Raw genomic sequence first — 23,213 nt, 5'->3', positions numbered from 1 at the left:
CTTTTGCAAGAATCAAAGCGTAATTTGAAGCGCAAATATTATTTCGAATTGGGAGTAGGTTTCGTAAATGGAAAGCACACATTGCTAATAATGGCAAGAAAAATAAACTAGCAATTTCGTAATCGTATTTTCTCTGGAAAAGCCTCGTGCTCTGATCAGCTTATTAAAGTAAAACAGTATGTTAATTTCGGCATTGTTCGTTGTTTATTTAAGGGAAAGTTCGAACCGCCTTAAGATATCTGTAATTTGATACAACAAGTCACTTTTAATGTTGAACAATTCTGTTTTCCATCATATATAAAAAAGTATTCCGGCTTACAGCTGAATGATTTGGCCATGTGAAAAGAGAATTGTAAAAGACTTACGATTTATATCGAGGGTAACTGAACTAGAAATGGGGGCCACTAGATTGTTGTTGGATGCTTGGCAAGTGAATACGGTGTGAAGATGCTTCCTTTCAAGCTTTTCCAGGTGGAGGATATTTCTGACTCGACGATCTTTTAAGTACTCGAAAGAGTCGTCGAGAAGAGCATTCTCTTGCCACCATGTCACTCGCGGCGGGGGACGACCTAAGTTCAATAAAAATGATGAAAATTATTTTAAATGCTTCAACGCAAAAAATATGGTAGGGACATAGCAGACGGACAATGTTGGTTAGTTCTCATTTGACGGTTTAACAAAATTAACTCAACTTAATAAGAGACGAGCAGTTCGTTTAAACCAGAGTTGCAAAATGCGAGAACTGACCATTAGCATAGAGCTTAACCCAATTTTATTTGCTGTAAAGTTTAAATGTATTTCATTAGCGTGCACCGATTTAAAGCAAGCTATGATCAAGTTTGTGTATTTATTAAACACACTTAATAAAAAAAACACAGTTTTATAAGCAGAATAAATGTTAGCATAATTCTACAAAATTAAAAATTTAAATAGAGATTACTTTATTCACAATCAGAAAGTAATAATCAAATTACTTTGCATATGAAAAATTCGGCATTTCAACTTCATTTAACAATTGATATGAAATATCAGGTCCAGATTAGAAAATCTTAACCTAAACCATCACATAACATGTTCTTCAAAATTTGATAAATCCTTTATTGGCTTTCTGGTTTTTAAGAAGGATGATTGTGAATAAAATAGCACTTTGGTGGTCGTTGCTTCATCGAACCTCGGGTTATTGCTAACCGCGGCGCTTGCTTTGCGCTTTGGTCATCAAATTTCGCCTTGGTAATGAAGCACCTTCCACCTCGGTATGTAATCTACTATTGTTTACCTACAAATACTACATAAGATTTATTACTGACAATCGCAATAGAAAATTAAAGTAGGTACATTGTTTTAATAAAAAAAGTTTTTAATAAAATGGCTATAAATTAAATGTTTTGGTTCATTTTATTTATTTTTATGATTACAAGTATGAGAAAATACAGAGTGGTTATAAATGATTTTCATCTAGCCAGCTTTGGATTTTTTTTGCATGTAACTTTATTTGTGCCGCTCTACTTTTTTGAAAGCTCTAGTTCTGTCATTAGTGTCACTTATTAATTAATGATAAATTGTTGTTAATTAAATTTTTATTGTTTCAACTAATTTCCAATAATAATTGATAATAATGTATACTTTGGAAGAAAACAAGTTTATAATTGAAGTCTATTTTCGAAGTGGACGCTTAGTAAACGGCGATTTTTTAATTTTGAGTTACAACAAGTGGGTACCACTATTTTCGTAAAGCGGCATTTTTTATTTTACATGGAAAATTCACAGCTGGCTAGAAGAAAATCATTTATAACCACTCTGTATTATTATAAAACTTCTAAGTTTTTTTGTTAATATATGATATTTGTACGATTTGGTCACTTAGTTCTAGGAAAATTTAGTACGTGACCTATGCTAAATCATGCAATTTGTTTAATTGTTAAAGCCTTTAGAAAGCAAATTTGACAACTATTACATAAACTTACACATCACTTTTTCTTATTTAAATTGCTATTTTAGTACCTAATACTGTAAACTGTTTCAAGAATCTAAGCAAATTTTGCTATAGCAACATCTCCGAAATATTTCACATGGGTTTATCTTTTTTTTTAATTTGCAAATTAAATAGAAACATCCTAACAACAATGTTTTTGTTTCTTTCTCTTTGCTGTAAAAATCCCTTTTTGTTCGAATTTTGCCATTTTGTGTAAAACTAAAACCCTTGAGTAAAGCACAGTTTTGTGGTGAAGCTCTAAGCAGATTATTAAATTAACTCACCTCCAGTGGCAACACATGTAATATTGACTGAAGACCCCTCATTATATGGTCCTAAAATGTAGTTAGAGATATGAACGCCCGTCTCGTCGAGTACACTCAGTTGATCAGGTGGAACTGTAACAAAGATTAGAATCTTAATTAAAAACTAATCCTGGTATTCGCAAGAGACCCGCACGACTACAATTAACTACGATTAGGCTCTGGGAGTGTTTTTTAGAGTGTAATTGAGTCTTGAGACTTAACTACAATTAATACCAAGTTGATTATAGCAATTTGTTTAAATTAAATGATTACAGTAAAAAGTTCCATGAAAATGCAATTTGGTTTTATAAACTTTTTGGTCTGACGTATTTATGGACGCTAATTAGCTTTACAAACTAAAAAAAGCAAAAAGTAATTTAATTTGAGAATGCATTACTGCTACTAGTAAGTAATATTCAATTTAGTTTGGCATTTATAAAATTAAAATGCGAGTAAGTACGAGATAAAACTGTTCAAAAAATTCTATTTTTAATAGTATTATTTATGAAGTCATTATGGTGGATGCGCCGGGATATTATTCGTTTTAATAATTTACTAAAACTTGATAAACTCTTTAATTACTTTATAACTTTTTACCTCCTATCAATTACGAATGTAAAAAAACGAATAATTAAATCGATGTTAGAATAAATAATGCTTTTTGGGGCTCTTCGGTCTGTCTACAAAGCCATTGCTCAGATTCCACCTCATGTCATTATTCATTTACTTAGCACTCTACTTTCTCGTTTACATACCAACAAACCTGCCGGAATTTATGGACGACAATTAAACCCAGCGCAAATATTCGTCGTGGTCGGTCGGCCGTAATAGATGCAAGAAGTGAGAATTCGCTTTGTCCGCTCGTTAACTAACTAATTTCGACCGGTAAATTCGGGTTTCCGGTAGAGATTACATCTGTTTCTGACCCAGCACTTAATCTTTGAAAATGGCCGTCTTATGACAGCTGGTGAATTATTATGAAACGAACGAAGAAATCGTGCCAACGATAAGAGACTGTAATGGTATTGAATTCTTATCATATGCAATTTTTTCCGGTATGATAGAATATCTCGTTATGCAAAGGGAATTTGAATTAGTAAAGCCAAGAGAATTCCGGAATGTCAGCTAGTTAGTGTTATGAGGGTGATAAGACGCAGAGACAGGGGAACGTTTTCATTATTGTCGAGGTTTTTTTCATACGTGCTGGAGTGGTCCATTATTCACCCGCATCTTGGAATCTTGACGTATTTACTGTTATCTAGACGGTTCAATAATGCTCAACAAGAACGAGTTTAACCATTGCAGATGCAAATGAAAATTATGGTGGATGCGTCGGGTAACAGTTTTCAATTCTAAATTTTAAAAACAAAAAAAGTTTTCCTCCCAACAGGAAATAAAGTGACGCTTTTTTCCTCGTTTTTGACTAATAATCTGGTACTTTACTCCCTTGGGATTAACATAAATGAAATACCGATTGTTACTCTTAAAAACGATAAGTATAAACTGGAATTGAATGAATTGAATCTTTTGAGTGTTTTTAACATAAACAAACTCCTTGATACCAATTTTTACTCTTAAAATTACAATTTAACAAACTGAATATTTTGACAAATCATTTGACATTCATTGACAAATTTATCATTTTTTTGCATTAGTATTAATTTAGTCTGTTGAGAAGAAAGTTTTGTATGCATCTTTGGAATAAACATCGTTATAGTCCGATCAATGAACACATTCAAGGTTACAATAGTTCGCATAAAACTGAAAATTGGTACGAATGTTGGACATCCCATTATAAATGTGAAAAGTCCCCATCAATCCCACGTCTGCAAAAAAAGTTATTCAAGGTCAAATGTTGCGAAAATGGGATTTTTGCATTTTTCAGCCAAACGGTAAGTTTTATCATAAAAATACATCAGACAAAAATTGTAGAGCATGCAATTCTCTATAAAAAATGTTCCTACACTTTTTTTTTCCTAAGAGTAACCATTTCTGAGATATAGCGATTTAAAAGTTGTGTTCTTCATAATATACACACGTTTCCAGGCCATTTGTGAGGTAGTGTACTTGGCGCGTTTTTTTAACGTGGTTTCCTCGGTAGGCCTATTTTACGATCTATTGAGGTTCTGTTTAATTAAGAAATATTGTATCAAATGACAAATGGTACTATTGCAGATGTAAATTATGAGTAATATAGAGGAAAATTATTCGTCTGATTGATAGTTATCTGATGATTGATGACCTGATGGGACTTCAAGTGTACTGTCTTCTTCCTCTTCTTCTTTTCTTTCTTTTTCTTCTTCTTTTTCATCTTCTTGCTGGGTACAAGTAAATTGTTCTAAGAGCGATGAATCAGATGTCTCCTAGCAGATAAAACAACAGTTTTTAAATTGTTTGAAAAACAAGACTTAGTTAATTGTGCTGAAGTTTTTCAAAATAGTAATTCTACTCCACAAGTTGTAATCATCAACGGAATTCGCTTTCTTCTTTCTGTGTACGGAGCTTCTAAAAAAATTACCTACTTAGATAAGTTCCCATACTTATCTTTTTTTAAAAATACTCGTAACAAAAAACGAGTGCAATTGGCATGACTTCGCTCAACGTCTGCTTCTGCTCAGCAACATCTATTAAGTGTGGCTTGGTAATAAACTGGACCCAGAAGTCTGGGGTTGGAAATTAGTTAATAATACATTGGGACCAATTCAGACTTTACTCCTACCTGCACCGGAAAACTCCTCAATACAATTTTTTGCAATTGTAAAAAGCGGTGTAATGCCAAATGTGGCTGACAAAAAGTTGGATTGTTTTGTTCATTAGCATATACCAGTTGTCAAGACCAATCATGCTCCAATGTTGAGTCGCTATTAGGAGAAGATGCTTACGATATCTGTGAGGAGACATCTGAGTCAACGCTCTTAGAACAATTTACTTGTACCCAACAGATGAAGAAGAAGAAAAAGAAGAAGAAGACGAAGAAGACAGTACACTTGAAATACCATCAGATAACTATCAGTAAGACGAATAATTTTTCTCTATGTTACTCATAATTTACATCGTTTTTATCATCTCCAATAGTACCATTTGTCATTTGATACAATATTTTTTAATTAAACAGGACCTCAATAGATCGTGGAATAGGCCTACCGGAGAAACTACGTTCAAAAAAAGGCGCCAAGTACACTAACTCACAGGTGGCGTGGAAACGTGTGGATATTATGAAGAACACAACTTTTTAAATCGGTATATCTCAGAAATTGTTACTCTTAGAAAAAAAGTATAAGAACATTTTTTATAGCGAATTGCATGCTCTACAATTTTTGTCTGATGTATTTTTATAATAAAACTTACCGTTTGGCTGAAAAATGCTAAAAACCTATTATCGAAACCTTTGACCTTGAATAACTTTTTTTACAGATGTGGGATCGATGGGGACTTTTCACATTTCATTTATAATGGGGTTCCCAACATTCGTACCAATTTTCAGCTTTATGCGAATTATTGTAACCTGACCCTTATTTTTTAAGCTAACTTGCCCGGACTATTAATCCCTCGAATCGAAATACCTTCGGCTCCCTTCGATGGCCTCAGACAATACTTACATTCTCAGGATTAAAATTGTTGTTTATTCTCTTGGAACATAATAGTACATTATATTATAAGTGATAGAAATGCATCATTCATTATACGCGAGTGAGAATTTTGACGACGAGTGCGCTTGCGCACGAGTGGGACACTTCTCTCGAGTTTAATAATGGCATTTCGATCACGTGTGATATATGACGTTTTATCTTACAGCTGCAACTATCCAAAAAATGAAGTTTCATTCAAGTAAAATATTCGCCTATTAAAATATAATAGTAAATATAATAAAATTGTCAAATTTACTCACTTGTGAGTACTTTATCCCACTTGTAAATAATATTTGATTTCTATCACCAAAAACAATGGTCTAAGGTAGCTCAAAAACTCAACCTGTAAGAATAAAAACTATTAATATAACCACCGTCGTAATTTTTTTCAGTTAGAATTGTAGTTATACAAACAGAACTAACTAAAACTAAAAAAATCTATATTATTGCATTTTCTTCTGTAAAAGATCATTTTGTCTTTAATAAACAAAGCAAAGAAATAAACAATAAAAACTCGACTAAAAATTATCTCATTTAAGAGAAGTTAAAACAGTTTAATATTTCTAAATACATTTTATACTCATATTGTCGTGTCATTAAAAATAAATCCTTGTAGTACAAATATAAACAATGAATAATAATTTAACTTAATTTTAGGCAATCATTATATCTTTATTACATTTTCATGTTAATATTGTCAATGAAATCCGCACTAAAAATTAAATGACTTTTGCTTGAAATTTTTATTCTATGCAATAAAACATAACTCATTAATATTAATTAAAATAATTTCTGCTCTCCAATTTTAATCAAAATTATGAACATATATTTTAAATGAATAAAACAAATGTGGTACAAGTAATTATTTAAAATTATTTTGTTACGGATAACCGAGTGTAGAAATTTCAATAATTCATTTATAATGATAAATTACGTAATCTGTATGAACTGTTTTTTTTTAAATATGACATCAAATCCGGAATTTTTCTTTGCCAAAGAAAGCAAATATATGTTGTCAAAGGCATGTTTTCTCGTGTTTGGCAAAGACATCTTGATCTGTTATTCACTTGAATTGTTTTATTTCGTCATATTTACATACAGTAATGAAACTGTTTGAGTAATGATACATTTCTGGTATCTTTGAACATTGTCCGCATCGCAAATCAAATCAATTCCTAATCGAAGTTTCAATAAAAAGGCCAGCGACGCTGCGCTGCTAATCCCGATTGCCGGTGCACAAAATTAAAAACCTGCACTTCTGCAAAGAGACAGTTTTCAATCACATGCCAAGCCTAAACTGAATTAATTTAAATTTATTTTGAATACTACACATTTTTCGTTTGATGGTGTCGTTGCTCATTCCGGCCAATTAATTTGGTCGTCTTTTCGCCGATTTTTTTCGGATAAAACCCGCGAGATATCATACTTTTTTATGTTTCTGTAGCAATTATTCCAGACTGCCTTAGATGCGACAAATAGATGGATCGAGATGAGAAATGGGACGGAAACTAAGCGAGTTTCAGCGATTCTCGTAAATCAGAATTAATGCCAAGATAAATTTCAGCCGGCACTTTGAATCATTTACGTAGTCGAACCTCACAATAGAATAAGTCACCTCGAGTAGCCTCAAACGATGCACAATTGCACCGAAATTGAACAAATAAAAAAATTCGAAACAAAAATCCATAAATGAAAATATTTCAGGTGTGTGACATGACACGGAGGTAAAAAATGCAACATAATTTAAAACAACTGCCATGACATTGCCAACAGCTCATTAGAGAGAAAAATAAACAAAAATTGTACCCATAACCGCTGATGTCGCAATGCAGATAATTTGCTTCACTATGAATGCGTCATACTGGAATGGTTAAAACGACGTATTCATCTAACTTTGCAAATCACAATAGGTAATAAATAAGTATATATTTACAATAAGTATATTTACTTAAAAACTTTCAAGCAAGTCCATTATAATCAAACGAAGTGATATTTTAAGCAAACTAAAAAGCTTAACCAAGATATTTGCTTTCAAGGTAAGTTTACATATGACAAGAAAGTTTCACCCTTTTTAAAAAATAACGTGAAGAAGTTGAATATTACTTCAACCACGTAAATATACTCTAAACGTATCTACTTTGAAACAATATAAATTTACAAGAAGTTGTATCGAAAATTGCAAAATTAATTAGAAGAAAAGTAAAACGCTGTATATACCTTATTGATTTCTTTGTCTACCAGCTGCTATTTAGTCTTTTTATTGATGTAGATACACATTTATTGCATTTATAAATATTTATGTACTTTGAACATCAGATTCATTATATGGAGGGCTCAAAACTCAATCAGTCTAAAGCACAATTTTTTTCAAGATGAGTTATGCCACTGTATTGTTAAATCTTGCACCACTTAAAAATATTATCAATTCTCTTTCAATAAAGATTTTGTTTTTCAACCTTGCAAGCTTCTTATATACAAAATGCTTAACTATCTCATTTTCAACATGATTTGACTTATAATGAACTTTCCATATACAGGGTGTCAATTTTCAAAACTTGCAATCAGCAATATCTCTAGAACTAAAAAAGTTATTGAGAATCACTCAAAACCGTTTCGGTGGTTTTTAGGAGGAATCAAAATGTCCTCCACCTCCACCCACCCTTCAAGCCACAGCCACCTTAAGTTGAAAATTTTAAATGGCACGACCTTACTTGCGATACATCGTTGGAAAGCCCATAACAAGCGCTTTTCAAAAATGTCATACAACAGCCTATTTGGTAAATCCATTTTTCCAATTATTCAAAAACGAAGACGTTAAATTTTCATTTTTTTATTATATTCAAGGGTGGGTGGAGGTGTGTCACTTATCATGTGATTTTAATTCCCCCTAGGGACCACCAAAACGGTTTTGAGTGATTACTAATAAGTTTTTGCTTGCCGATTGCAAGTTTTAAAATTGACACAGTGTATAAATTTGTTTCCTTCAACAAAGATATTAAAACTTATTCGGTATCAACCAAATATATCTAAACCTTATTTTTAAAATTTAAATTTTAGTTATTATGTAAGAGTAACAAACTTTGATATGTTTTAGCGACAGGCCTTTCAAGTTAGAATTTTAATGATAAAGTAAATAAATAACAAAAAGTAACGCACAAAATTCATATTTTTATTATGGGTCATTTTTCAAAAAATCCTCAAACAGGTCGATTTTATTTTTATAAATGCTACATTTTGACAATATTGTAACATTTATGACGTCATTGGATTTTGAGTAATAACGTCATCATTAATTTTTTTAAATGACGATCAACTATTATGTTGACTGTTTTTAGTAATGGGTACATTTTCTATCTTTAAAAAAATATATATTACCAAAAACAGTAAATAAAAATGTTGGTTTCCATTTAAGAAAATACTGATAATGTCGTTACTTAAAAAATATTGGCATTATAAATAATGAAAATGTATCACTTTACAAAAATAAAATCTACCTGTTCGAGATTAAAAAAAATTTACTCATACAATTATAAATTTTGTGCGCTACTTTTTTCTTTTGTGTACTTATTGTACTTCATATCTGCGACTTTTATAACAAAATTAATCTTCAACCCCAAATTGTTTAATTTCAACATTTTTTCTTGAATTTAATACTCGCAATTTTTATAAGCAAGAAAATGAGTGTCACCGCAAAACAAAAAGTCGTAATTAATTTTCATACGTATGGCAGGGGACCAATTTTTGCGCGATGTGTTTAATGTTTGTAATAAAACAAACTTGCTTGATTAAAGAGTTTATGAAGAATATTACGAGATGAGACTCGCAGGTAATTGCGTAATTATCAATTTGCATTCACAATTTTAATTACGTAAACATAAATATTTACGTGTTTATGAAACAGCAAACAAAATTTTAATAAAGAAAACATTCACCACCTTTATTTAAAAATGAAAATCGTCAACCAAAACAAACTAATTCTAGCTAAATTTCTGGCAAGTTAATTAAGTTCGTCCGAGTACGTTTCTGACGATGATGGCTTAATTAATATCGTAATCTGTCAGGTTTCGAGCTGAGATCTGTAGTTTCTAAGACGATTAAAGGCTAAACTCACTGATAATGGTCAAGTTGACTTTAATGTTCCTTGTAGGAGTTTGTTTAAAGTCGACGCGGCAGTGATAGATTCCCCCATCGCTGTCTCGGACACTGTCCAGTGTAAGTATAGCTGGTTTGTCTTGATAACGGAAGTGAGCTCGAGCTCCCAAGACACTTTCGTCATGCCAGTGCTTTCCTTGCTCCGGCAGTTTATCTCGGGAGTCGAACCTGGAAGGACAACAAAGTAATAGATTAGTGGAACAAAATCCTCAACAAATAGAGACCAAATCGACCAGTGACGATTGGATCATTACGACAGAAGAAAGAGATCACGTGTGTCATTCAAACGTCAATAGGATTATCTTTTCGGGCACAATGGACAAAATAAACAGTTAATACACCTATAATAGTTTGCTATTCTTTATCCAAACAGGTTAAAATAATAAAATTATTAACCTAATAGTTTAAAGGAATTAAAAAAAAAAACCTATTTCAAACATGTTGCTTTAAATTTCGAAATTCTAAATTTTAAAAGACAAATTCCAAACTTCACACTCAATACTTCATTTAAAATGTAAAATTTACGACTCCAACATAAAATTCTAATTTATGAATTCTTGAGTTGTGTATTCTTTATTAAAAGCTTGGGCTGCAATTTCCAGACGCAAAATTTAAAAAGTACAAACCCCCCATAAAATTTAAAATGCTGGTTTCAAAACATTAAGTTTCAACTTGTAATTTAGAGTTAGGCCTTTGTTTAACCGTTCTCCAAATAAAATTTATTAAAGTTATTTTCGAGGTAAAGCGTACGCCACTGATGTGTTCGGAAATAGTATTAGCATAGGTAGTGCAAACTTGGTATTAATTTCATGAAAATGTATCTGATCATTGCAATAATTCATAAACGCCGTGAGTGGCACGGATCGAGGGGGTTTTGCCCCAAAAAGATATAAACGTAAAAAAGTTACAGTTTGTCTCCAGTTATTCTTAGAAAGCTGTGATAAAATTTTGTCGGTTTATTTAAGAATCAGCCTGTATACAGATCCCAGCGAGTTGAAAAAGTTCATTAGTTACGTTTAAATAGTAAAATAAAATAAAAATATATAGGACATTGATAGATATAGTCTATCGCCTAAAATTATTTTCAACAGCGTGTCTCAAAAATAAGTTGCAATACAAACTTGTGTTTTTTTAAATGAAACACCATGTTTTTAGCGTCTTTGGATGTAGATTTTTATGACAATGATTTTAAGCTAAACTTTTATTGGTCGATTTTGCTTGGTTTTAAAAATAAGACGGTTTTTTTGACGAAAACATGCACTTTTTAAAAATTTATTACACAAAGACTAAGACATCTAGAAATATTTTTTTTACTAGGTGTTTATAATCAATAACATTAAAAAAAAATAATTACTATTGTTTCAGTAGCCAAAAAGTGCACAGTTGCACAAGAGATGGAAGAAATATCACTTAATAATCACATTTGTGTTAAACTGAATCCATTGTTCTTTTTTTTCACAATAAAATAATTCGAATTTCAGTATTTATAACGACTTTTATAATCTCTCGATAAATCAACGGATAAGTGATCCGTGGTGGAATTACTATAGCTGCCATAGTATCAACAATGGTCCGACATTGATAGGCACTGTTGCTACAGTTAACTTTAAAATTAAATATCTTTTAATTTATCAATTCTAGACATTAAAAGTTATTTTTTTTAGATAGTCAATTTATCAATCTATTAGATGCAAAAATAAAACAATGGGATGTTCCATTTAATTTTCTTAAGTTATTTAACGTTTAACAAACTTCTTAATTTATTAGTCTTTACAAACGCAAAACGCTAAAAAATTGCTACAGCTTTAAATTCTGTACTTTCTTCTTTGCAGAAGTAAACAAAAATTGTTCTAGCTGTCTTAGTTCTTGTGTAATGAATTTTTAAAAAGTGCATGTTTCCGTCAAAAAAAACCGTCCTATTTCTAAAACTAAGCGAAATCGACTAATAAAAGTTTATCGTAAAAACACTGTTTTAAAAAGCTACATCCAAAAATGCCATGAAACATGTGTGTTTCATTTTAAAAAAAACACAGTTTGTATCGTAACTTATTTTTGGGACATGATGTATGGTTGAAAATAATTTTTTCTATTTCGGTGTTAGAATAAGTCTATTCCAGCACCCAAATGACGTCATTTGCGTGCTGGAATAAGTCGTTCGCGGTAATTTAATTTTAGTGACGGACTTTCTTCACAATTCATTTTCAAATGTGAAAATAAGAATAATTTTTATTTTTACAGCCGCCTAAAATTATTCCACACATAAATGTCGCCAACCGTCGCAAAATTCTCTAGAAAAAAAATTTAATTTTCGTTTTTTAATTTATAAAATGATATAAAGCGGCGAAATAGAAAAAAAATAGTATAAAGCACTTGTTGCAGAAGGTTCTTCAAGCACTTATTTGTTCCTCAACTCGCCGCTTCGCGGCTCGTTTCGGAATTTTAAGTTTGTGCTTGAATAGATACCTTCTGCAACTTGTACTTTAATATACTATTAGGTGATGCACTAGATTAGTATCTATCAATGTCTTATGAATTTTTTTAAATTTTACCATTTAAAAGTCACTAACGGACTTTTTCAACTCGCTGGGACAGCCTGTATAATAGTTATAAACATATCTAGGATGTAACCAATATCTTAACATTCGCAGATGTCAATTGAAATCCGAGGAAGCTTGTGAGCGAAGACTTTTAAGACATCTAAGACTGTTATGACATTGATTGCATCCGCGGTATTTTCAAGATTTTATCGGTTTCTGTCGATTGAGCCAACAGTTGAAAACCGAAAATTTGTTTCAAAAAATATTGAGCTAATTTCGTTTGCATGACCTGTGCCCAAGTCATGGTTACGTTTTACATTACACCATCAATGTTTATTAACGACGATAATGAAAAGCAGTTGTAGTAAATTTTCCATAGAATTCTCATTGTGGCATTATACTACATATAAAATTATAAAATATTTTTTACAGTTCTTTTTTTTCTTCTTCTTGGATCTTCTTGGTATGGAAACGATGAACAAAACACGATTAGCCCGTCACCTGAGGATGACCACTTTGTGGTTGAAACGCGTTGTGATTTAAATAAAAGTTTGGTGTGACGGGCTAATCGTGTTTTTGTTCATAGTTCTTTTTCTGTTTAAATAAAATTCATTTATTAGTTTTCACATTTATTACTTTTCCATTCCTTGACAAATGTTGACAATTGACATTTCGGTAAAGTAGTATTTTACCTTTTACCGATTTTTTATACAGGATACAGTTATGGCTAAGCTACCAGCCAACGTTTTATAAATGTAAAGAGACGTTTAATAGACAGAAACCGATAAATATTTTATTTAATTTATACCAGTGTTTGAATAACTCGAGAACCAGAATAAAATTAAAGTAAATATGTACTGGGTGATTTACGAGGAATAATGAACCTGACCAAATTCTCGATGCAACCAACATTACATTTGTCGTTGGTACTATATAGCCCTCGGGCTAGACTATTTTGCACAGCAGTGAGTAGAAATAAACTTTTCTTATGTCAAAACTGTGACAGAAGGCAAGAGAGAGAACTGAGCATAATAATGACAGGAGTAAATACACACCCCACAACAATTGTCGCCACGGTGTAAGATATTTAGGTGATGCAGCGAGCCCAGCAAACGTGTGGCCAAACCGGTAACGCTCAATCTAGAAAGAGATAGCGTAATCGGGCCATTATTACTATCAACAATAAAATGAAGGAATGAACCAAAAAGTTGCAGTTGTATAAATGATAATAGTTAAAAAAAATTTAGTACAAGTTTATATAAAAAAACACCTCACATACCTACTACTTATAAATCTGAATTCTATAAGAAATATTATCTAAATGATAAAGCTTTACTTGAACTTATTTTTATTACATGTAAAACGTGAAACAAATACATATTGAATTTCACTTGAAAACAGTTATTATATTAAAAATTAGTAGGTATATTAAATAATTAAATAAATTAGTACTTAATTAATAGTACATTATATTATAAGTGATAGAAATGCATCGCGCTTGCGCACGAGTGGGACACTTCTCACGAGTTTCATAGTGGCATTTCGATCACGTTTTATCTTACAGGTGCAACTATTCAAAAAATAAAGTTTCATTCAAGTAAAATATTCACCTACAAAAATATAATAGTAAATATAATACAATAGTAAAATTTACTCACTTGTGAGTACTTTATCTCACTTGCGAATAATATTTGATTTCTATCACCGAAAACAATGGTCTAAGAGGTAGCTCTAAAACTCAACCTGTAAGATAAAAATAATTCTTTTTAAATAAGGTAATTTTATGAAACGGATTATAGAAGACAAAGATTTTTCAAGAACGATAAACACCTACATATTTCGTAGGAGCATAATATTCTAAGGGCCAGTTGCATAATCGTATTTAAAGGAGCATTAAATTTAATGTTGTTTAGAATGTGCTAATTACTACGGACTCCTTGAGCAAATTTTCAAATTTTCAACCAACATTAACTTTAAAGTCTCTTTAATTCGATCATGAAACTGGACCTACGTAAAATTTAACTCTAAATTTAAAATTATTAGTAATTGTAAAACTGCCGTTACACACACATCAGTTTATCAAAAATTTGTTATTAATTAATTCGGTTTTTGGACTGTAGTTTATTTTTTATCCAGAGAAAAATTAAATCAGAGAGATCAAATATATAAAGTTCATTTAACACCTTGCGTCGATTACTACTTTTTTAAATAACGTTACTTTGAACTGAACTTTATTTTATAATTATTGAAATCACATTAATTAATTATCACCATTCGGAATTGAATGTAAAGACCACAGACTAGAAGGTAAATAAATAAATAGAAGAACCTTTATTCTTATTTCAAATAAATTTTGTTTGTTATACAGCTATACCAGGTGATTCACGAGGAATAATGAGCCTGACCAAATTTTCGATGTATAGTTGGTACCAACAATATTTGAGACTCATTATACCAGGTGAATAAAAAGTATGGAACGAAGCGTTTTTCTCGTAAACTAACCACTTTACAAAAAAAAATAATTAGTGTAGCGTAAAGTCCAATTAAAATGTGACCATTTATCAAGAATAACATTTTTCCAATTTTTTTTTTAGTTTGCGAGTTCTGGAAAAATTTTTTTTTTTTTAAATGGCAACCCATTATGGTAATTTTTTTAATTGAAGATTATGATCCAAAAATGACCTCTAATTAAACAGAATTGTTTTCTAGTCAGTACTTTTTTTTAATAAATTGTTAAAGTTGCGTTCCGAGCCCATCACGAAGATTTTCCGAACTTGAACGAGGGAGTCGTTTCATGACTTTGGTCGTTGGAGAGCCCGGTTTTTGTTGCAGGTGCTTTGGGGTGGTTCCGGATGGATCAAAAAATGTAAAAACAAATCATTTTCTTCTATTTTTAGTCCATTCGAAACCACCCCAAAGCACCTGCATAGAAATCAGCGCTCTCCCATGATGAAAAGCATGAAACAACCACTTCGGTTAAGTTCGGAAAATCTTCGTGATGAGCTCGGAACGCAACTTTAACAATTAATTTAAAAAAAAGTACTAGCTAAAAAATAATTTTATTTAATTAAAGGTCATTTTTAGATCATAATCTTTAATTAAAAAAATTATAAAACCCGAAAACTAAAAGAAATTTCGAAAAATGTTATTCTTGATAAATGGTAACATTTTAATTGGACTTTACGCTACACTAATTATTTTTTTTGTCAAGTGGTTAGTTTACGAGAAAAACGCTTCGTTCCATACTTTTTATTCACCTGGTAGAATAAGACGATTACCCCCCACGGTGGTTCATTCGGTTTGCGGTAGAGATAAACAAATTTGCATTTCTTAGGACAGGGACGTTTCAAAGGTTTGTAGGAAGATATGGTCCGTAACAGAAATTTGTTTTTGGGCTTTTATAAAAAAAAAACTAAATTTATTTTAATATATTCAGCTATATTTTGAGATTGTTTCTTTACAAATCTGCATTATCACTTTAATATTAAATTATCAAATAAATTCCCAAATTTATGCTTGTAATAAATTAAAAGCCTACTACAAAAATTCCTGAATACGGCTCTTTTGTAAATCTTCAGGGTAGTACCACCAACAGTGAAAAATTATTACGGCCGACCGCAAGGCTACTTAACCCTCAATAAAGCTTTGCATACGTCAATCAATCAATCGTGACGACTATAACTAACATTACAGTTGTCGCGAAATAACTTGCGAAGAGTAAAGGTGGTTGCATCGAGAATTTGATCAGGCTCATTATTCCTCGTGAATCACCTTGTATTTGATTCCTCTACTAAAATAAATAACCAAATTATTATTATTTATTGATAATTATTAAAAACAGCAATCGAAGAAATCTAAATTTAGAATTGCTTTTTCAATTCTTTTTGCTTTTATGCTTAGTTTAACTTGTGGTTTAAATTTAACAATATCCTGGACAATCTGGAAAAATAGTTAGTACCGCTTCTTCTTATAATCTTCTAATCTTTTTGAGATAAAATTTGACAAAACCTAGATAAGCTGTTTCAATCTAGAAAAAATACCGTGCGATCAAATAAAAAATAAATTAGAGTAGGGTTCGATTAAATTCTACAGTTGGCAACACATTGGCTGGGAATCTGGGCTGAAATTTTTCCACACAAACTGAATGTGAAAATAACCATCCACCGTTTTCCTCTTGTACAGCAATAAAAATTTTCTGCCCTAAAGTGAACATTATTTCACTCAAAAGGAATATCTGAAGGACTTTAATCACGCCTACTCTAATTTATTTATTTTTTTTTTGATTGCACGGTATTTTTATGGTGGTTATAATTTTAATTAATTTTCTTCAGAATTACCGTATAACAGCCAGTTTATATAATTATATGTTTTGTTTTAAAATGTTTTTTACACACATGATCTTTTACCGTGAAAATACAGAATTTTTGGAATTATACGATTATAGGCAACATTTTCCGTGGTAGGTGTCGGAAATAAAGATAATTTTTCATTATTTTTAGAATAGCCACTTTTACACTTGGGCACACAACATTTTTTCCCATTTCAAAACGTAAAGATAAACATGTATTAGAACAATATAAAATTGCTGAAGTAACCACCTCAGGTGCACTTTATTAGGCGGACTTTCAGAAACGAGTGGCCCGCATATGTCATCCTTGTCTAAAAATCGCGTGACCAGTTCGGCCACACTTCAGCCAACGCCAGTGCATGCGCTCGCTGCATCACCAAATAACTTAAACCATGATTATTGCATAACTTTATTTCTTAAGTATACATATATACGTAGTAAATCGAGTAACAAATAGTCTGCAAAAATTGTATATAAATAATAGTTATTTATTGTAAGAGTGTGTTAGATACTCGTAGCGTTGTATCCACGCAAGAATGTTTTACCGCGAGAACGTTAGTTCGAGCTGCATGTTAATTTTTAAATTTTATGAAAGAATTATAGTCAATTTACTTGTTTTTTTTTTAACTTAACTCAACTTTTTAACTCAATTTTTTCTGTATTAATTTTCATTCGGTTCTGAATAATTAGCAATAGATTCTGGCATTTGAACATGATAATTACGCCATTGCAAGTTGGAGCTGTCCCCCACCGGGACATTTCCTGTTGTTTCTCTCGAAATAATTATTCACAAAACCCGTTCTCCTGTTGCGGCACCTAAAACCGATCTGCTATAATTAATTTTATTTCAGGTTCGGTGGCTTTTGAGTAACGATTTTGCCTGATTTTATCTTGAACTTGATTGGTTGGTTATATCTTTTAATTTTCTTATTCGTTTTGTTTGCATTCCTGATACAAATCGTGCTCTTTAAATGAAAGTACATCTCTGTATAGATACAAGTTATTGTATTATGTATTTTCAAAACATATCGGGTGTCCGGTCTCGATAACGGACATAGGAATTTAACATGGAACTTAATATAAATAATAGTAACAATAGTATTATTTTTGTTGTTTTTAATAAAAACTAATAAAATTCTTGATTACTTAGATACTCTCGTAGATACCTATTTATTTTATCAGCAAAGAAATTGGGAAAATTTCTATGTTCTATGTTTGAGTTTGAGACCGGACACGCGGTATACAGGGTGTTTACAGTCTTGAAATTGAAAATTGACGTATATAAATACAGAAAAACAGAAATACTGTAACCGAGAAAAAAACTCACACAATTGTTATTATTAAAAATGTTATTAACCTCCAAAATATTGGTACACGGTTTGAAGGTCACTGGAATTATTTCCTTGTCCCCAGATAATATTGTATTGTTGCAACAGATAAAAAAATCGTATCCATGACAATGAAACAGAAAAGTCACTTCATAGTTTTGACACTGTCATCATTTGATCATCTGCTTTTGCTTTAGTTTTTATCAAAATTTGAAAATCTTCTGTTTATTCTCTTGCAGCGAAATGGTTTCCAATAGGTTTGATTCGTTTTTCTTAATTTTTCTAAATTTATGAACATGAATGACAAATATTAAAATAATAAATTGGTTGTCGTGATTATGATTTACCGTAAAACCCAAGGTAATGATACTAATGGCCATTGTTGCACCCGAAGCAGCAGTTCTCAAACAAATAGTATAAAATGAATTATAACGCATATAACGTGAATTTTTGTTTTATATAGCGTATTAGTTTTCTTCTACCGTGAATATCATCTCATTTAAATTTCAACACCAAGACCGTAAACACCTTGTATATTTATTTGTGTACAATTGTTCTCTTAACTTTATGGTATCTGAGACTTGCAAATGGCTTGTAGTATTCAAACAACAATAACACGTATACAAGAGAAGGTATATTTTTGCTTTCTATTTATTTAACAAACTTCTTTGTTTACATTGTAGCCGGGAGAGTTTAAAAGGAACTGGAACTGCAGGATAAAATGAAACTGATATATCCTGAATTGTGCTGAGGGCGATCTCAACTTTTGAACTAGTTCTACGAAAGACTAAGTTATTTAATAGAAAAAACACTTTCATAACTGAACACTAAAAATGTTCTTTTCAACAGCAATACCCTAGAAACATGGATTAATTATATACAGGCGAAAAAAGACGCTTCGAGCGGCTAGAGGCTGCTCCTGTTAACTATATGCTCGTATAATTTCAACCAGGTCCACTCTACAATAATCAACATGCGGAATTTCAGACATTAACATGTTGTTATTCTAATTGATCCAAATTCAACGATTTGGTTCAAACAAATTTAATAATGGCACTAGACATTCATCAAGACCCGCTAACCGGAACACAGCGTAATAAATGTACACAATTACAGAAAGCATATATGTACTGAGTTAATTACTTACGAGTATATGGGGGTTTTACGATTCTCACCCTCCTTAAACCATATGACTATATGCATCTTGTCACCAGGCATGGCTGGAATAATATCGCATGGTAATTTTGCCATGCCACCCTGAACTGCCTCTACGGAATATGTGGCGCTTGCTGAAAAAGAAAAAAGAATGAGTTGTAGTATTAGTCTTGCGAGAATATTCTGGCACAATTTGAAAGTTGTAACAGACATAAAATGCACAAATTCGTGTTATTACAAAAGCATTCTCGCTGCAATTGCGGAGATGTTTTTTTATTGTCTTAATAATCTTTTGTTGACTATAGACCCAAATTAAAAAAATATATTTCACTAATTAATTAATAAAAATTGAAACTAAGGTAAAGAGCTTTTAGTGCCTGTTTCTTTCAAATCATGACCTTAAAATCGATTGAGATAAATAATAACTGGAGATTAAAAATTGTGAAAAATATTATTTAGTTGGTTGTCGTCGTGCAAAAAGACAATTTGAAAGAAGGCGTGTATGTCATTTTGGTCGCATCCGTGCCGACAATTTGTTGCAATAAAATCCCTCCACGATGGTTTTTTAATGAAGAGCCTGTCCTCTTTTCTGCGGCAAACTGGAAATTAAGAAAAGTTTTATTGTTGTTTGAATAAAATTTCTTTAGTTGAAATTTATGTGTTCCATTGTAGCGAATTTTTTTCAGCGTGACGAAATGAACTCTTCGCGATTTAAAACCGGAAAAAACGGCAATAATAAATAATTGAAGCTGGCGGCAATAATTTCCATCGTGCCGTCAGTTTTAGTGCTTTTAAAATACCTCGGAGTCGCCGTAATTTAGTCTCACTCGGACATAAGTAACATTTATTAAAGTTAAAGCGTCTATTAAGAGAAAGGAGCGCGTTTCTTCAGTTCCACCCCCTGAGCCGGGGTTAATGAGGCGCTAAGAACGGCAAGAGTGACCCGAGAAATGCATCGTTTGAACTCGGGAGAGATCATAAATCCGAACGGGTCATAACGAAACCACTCCAGGAACTGTCTCGGCAATCTGCCAGCCGAAACGATGCCAGATATCCATGGGCTTTTCGATTTTCAAATTAGGAGGGGCCATTGTAAGTGCTAAAACTCTAAATGCGGGAGTTTAACAGTAGTTGAAAGTTCGACAACATTATATCAGCGAGTGCTGCAATATGAACGTACAATCTATAATTTACAGACTCGTTATATTCAGAGATTGCAAAATGCGAGATGCTACCAGAGTTTTGGCATTATTGTCGATGAAATCTGGAATTCGATTTGCTTGTACCGATATTCGGCTTCGATTGTCTTCAAACAAGATATCGGAGTTAACTTTAAGAGCCAGTTTTCACACCAGGGACTGCTTCATATTGCAAACTTAAATTACATGCAATGCAACTACTAATTGTAACACCTTGCACATTGTACCAGTAGTAAAATGGAAAATAATCACAAATCCCACATAGCCTTTATTTTACCACCACTATTTTAAATTGAACATACAGAACTAAGTTATAAATCTAACGTGCAATATAAAATTGATATTTACGTTGTAATTTACATTAAAATAGCCAAAGCATCGTTTAAAAAATAATGTCGATAACATAGCAAATATACAGAGTGATTCTCGAGGAATAATGAGCCTGACTAAATTTTCGATGCAACCAACATTATAGGTGTCGCAAAATAACTTGCGAAGAGTAATGGTGGTTGCATCGAGAATTTGGTCAGGCTCATTGTTCCTCGTGAATCACCTTGTATACAGAGACATTTTTTTTAATTTTGAAGATAGCCTTATGTTCAATTTTAGCCCTACAGACAGTCAAAGATGCTTTAGTAACAAAAATATTTCCCTTGTAGTCGTGGTGGGATGTCTAAAAAGCTATTTAAACCCAAACCATTAAGATAGAGATACGGTGTCCCGAACTTTTTTAAAGCAAATGTATGTAATTCTCCACAACTTGTCCTTAACACTTTCTTTCTGTCTTTAGTCGTATGTGCAGCGTTTTCAATAAAAGTTAAAAACATAAGGCTAACCAAAAATTTCTGTTTTGATCATTACATATTTTAAAATATAGTTTTCAGCAAAATTTCTGCTATATCTTTATTTCGTACTGTGAAGTTTTTAATTCTATCTGCTTGTAATTTTTCTGACTATGTTGTCATCTTCGTTTAAATAAAGCAAGATTTTATTTCGTTGCTTTTAAACTGTAGACACGCTCCTGAGACTATCATTAAATCGCAGCAATGCATTGATCTGATTTTTTTCAAATTAAACATAGGGCTATGTTCAGAGTTAAAAAATGTCCCTGTTTTTTTTTTATTATCTACGTATGTAGCATACGTATTCAAGCCTGCTTGAATACAATAATTTTTCGGTTCGTTAAATTCAAAATCGAACCACGAGACTGGCTCAATTTAAACGTAGTTAATCATTGCAAACGTATAATAAATATTCCTGAAATAAATTAATAATATTCTGCATTAAACAGAAGTTAAATTTGTTATTATATTTATTATTAAAAGTATCTTCACATCTCTAAAGCATAATCCAAAGAGCTAACTATCACCTTCGAGTAAACACATAACATAAGCTCAGGTTAGTGTAAGAAATAAATTAGCAACCTCAGACAAGTCAATTAAAAGGTATAACAAGCGACGACAACGTCTGCTTATTTCGTCAACTAGAAGATAATTTTGTAATATTTAGAGTATTTTTAGTTGGAAGTTTATGAATTAAAAACAAGAAAACAAATTCCAAGTGGCAAGGAGCACAATGAAACCACAGTGCGGTTTTTATTATATTAGTTCCTTTATTGTTATCGCATCTGCACCAGACTTACGTACATTATTCAATTTACAATATTGGCAACTGCAGAGAACTCATATTGAACGACTCCCTTCTTATCCAATACGAACTTTATCGGTTCCGTATCAAATATTATCTCGGCAACTTATTATATTGAAGGCAAACTTACTATCCGACACATTTCCGAGAAGCTCCACCAGCTTTTTCGTCCAGTAAATTCGTCTATATAGCTTGCCGAAAATATAGATTTAAAATAATAGTTCTTTATCATTGCTTGATGGTTTAATATAATGATGATGACAGAAGAATATTAAAGCAGGAATTTTATCAAAGAAAGTATCTCTCGCGGTTTAAAGTATGCATTTAATGAACGCACCTGACGTAAAATAAAGATTACAGAAATTATGGAACGACGTTGACAAATTTATATTTCCCAAGCTACAACAATGGAACCACCCTCGACGGAAATAAATAATTTAAATAAAAAATATTTATCTAAGAGTTCTCTAATATTCATATTAGATAGGCTAAGTAATATAAGTCGAAAAAAAATTGTCTATACTATAATAATTTTTATTTATAGTATTACTATAATAAGCTTTCACCGCGAAGCTTCTTTCAGTTTCTTCTGAATTGTTTAGTTTTGGTAAAAACCTCTCTGGCAGAGCATTCTCCTGTCGTCAATTTCGTCGCTCCAAGTTTTTCGAGTTAAAACTAGATCAATACCCCCGCTTTACTAAACAAGAATCAGTTTTTGTCAGTCTAGGATGACGCTTTTTGGTAGCTGTCTCCGCCAAGTTTGCATTGCTTCTTCGAACGGCATTACATACAGTAATATAAATTCCCTTCTAACTGATAAAGCAAAACTTTAAAGTTGAATAACAGCCAACACAACTTGTCAACAATTAAAGCACAGATAACAAATTTATTTCCCGAGGGAAGAAGCCGAGGGTGAGATGAACATGTTTGAGTGCTCTCTT

At 31.8% G+C, this 23,213-nt stretch overlaps 1 protein-coding gene across 3 annotated transcripts in view; it reads right to left on the bottom strand.

Annotated features, from left to right (window-relative positions):
• LOC123010971 (hemicentin-2-like) overlaps positions 1–23,213 on the bottom strand; it is a 148,966-nt gene that overhangs the window by 57,315 nt on the left and 68,438 nt on the right. For all 3 annotated transcript variants that reach the window (XM_044408200.1, XM_044408201.1, XM_044408202.1), the window contains exons 2-5: positions 19,419–19,560; positions 10,018–10,226; positions 2,257–2,370; positions 366–569 (exon numbers count right to left, since the gene is read on the bottom strand). In XM_044408200.1, coding sequence (XP_044264135.1) covers positions 366–569; positions 2,257–2,370; positions 10,018–10,226; positions 19,419–19,560 — 669 coding nt within the window. The remainder of the gene's footprint in view (positions 1–365; positions 570–2,256; positions 2,371–10,017; positions 10,227–19,418; positions 19,561–23,213) is intronic.

This window comes from Tribolium madens, unplaced genomic scaffold, assembly GCF_015345945.1.
Source record: "Tribolium madens isolate multiple individuals breed KSU strain unplaced genomic scaffold, Tmad_KSU_1.1 Scaffold_91;HRSCAF=231;Tcas5.2_LG7, whole genome shotgun sequence".
In the NCBI taxonomy this organism is placed as follows: Eukaryota; Metazoa; Arthropoda; class Insecta; order Coleoptera; family Tenebrionidae; genus Tribolium; species Tribolium madens.
This window is presented reverse-complemented; position numbering and strand designations above follow the sequence as displayed.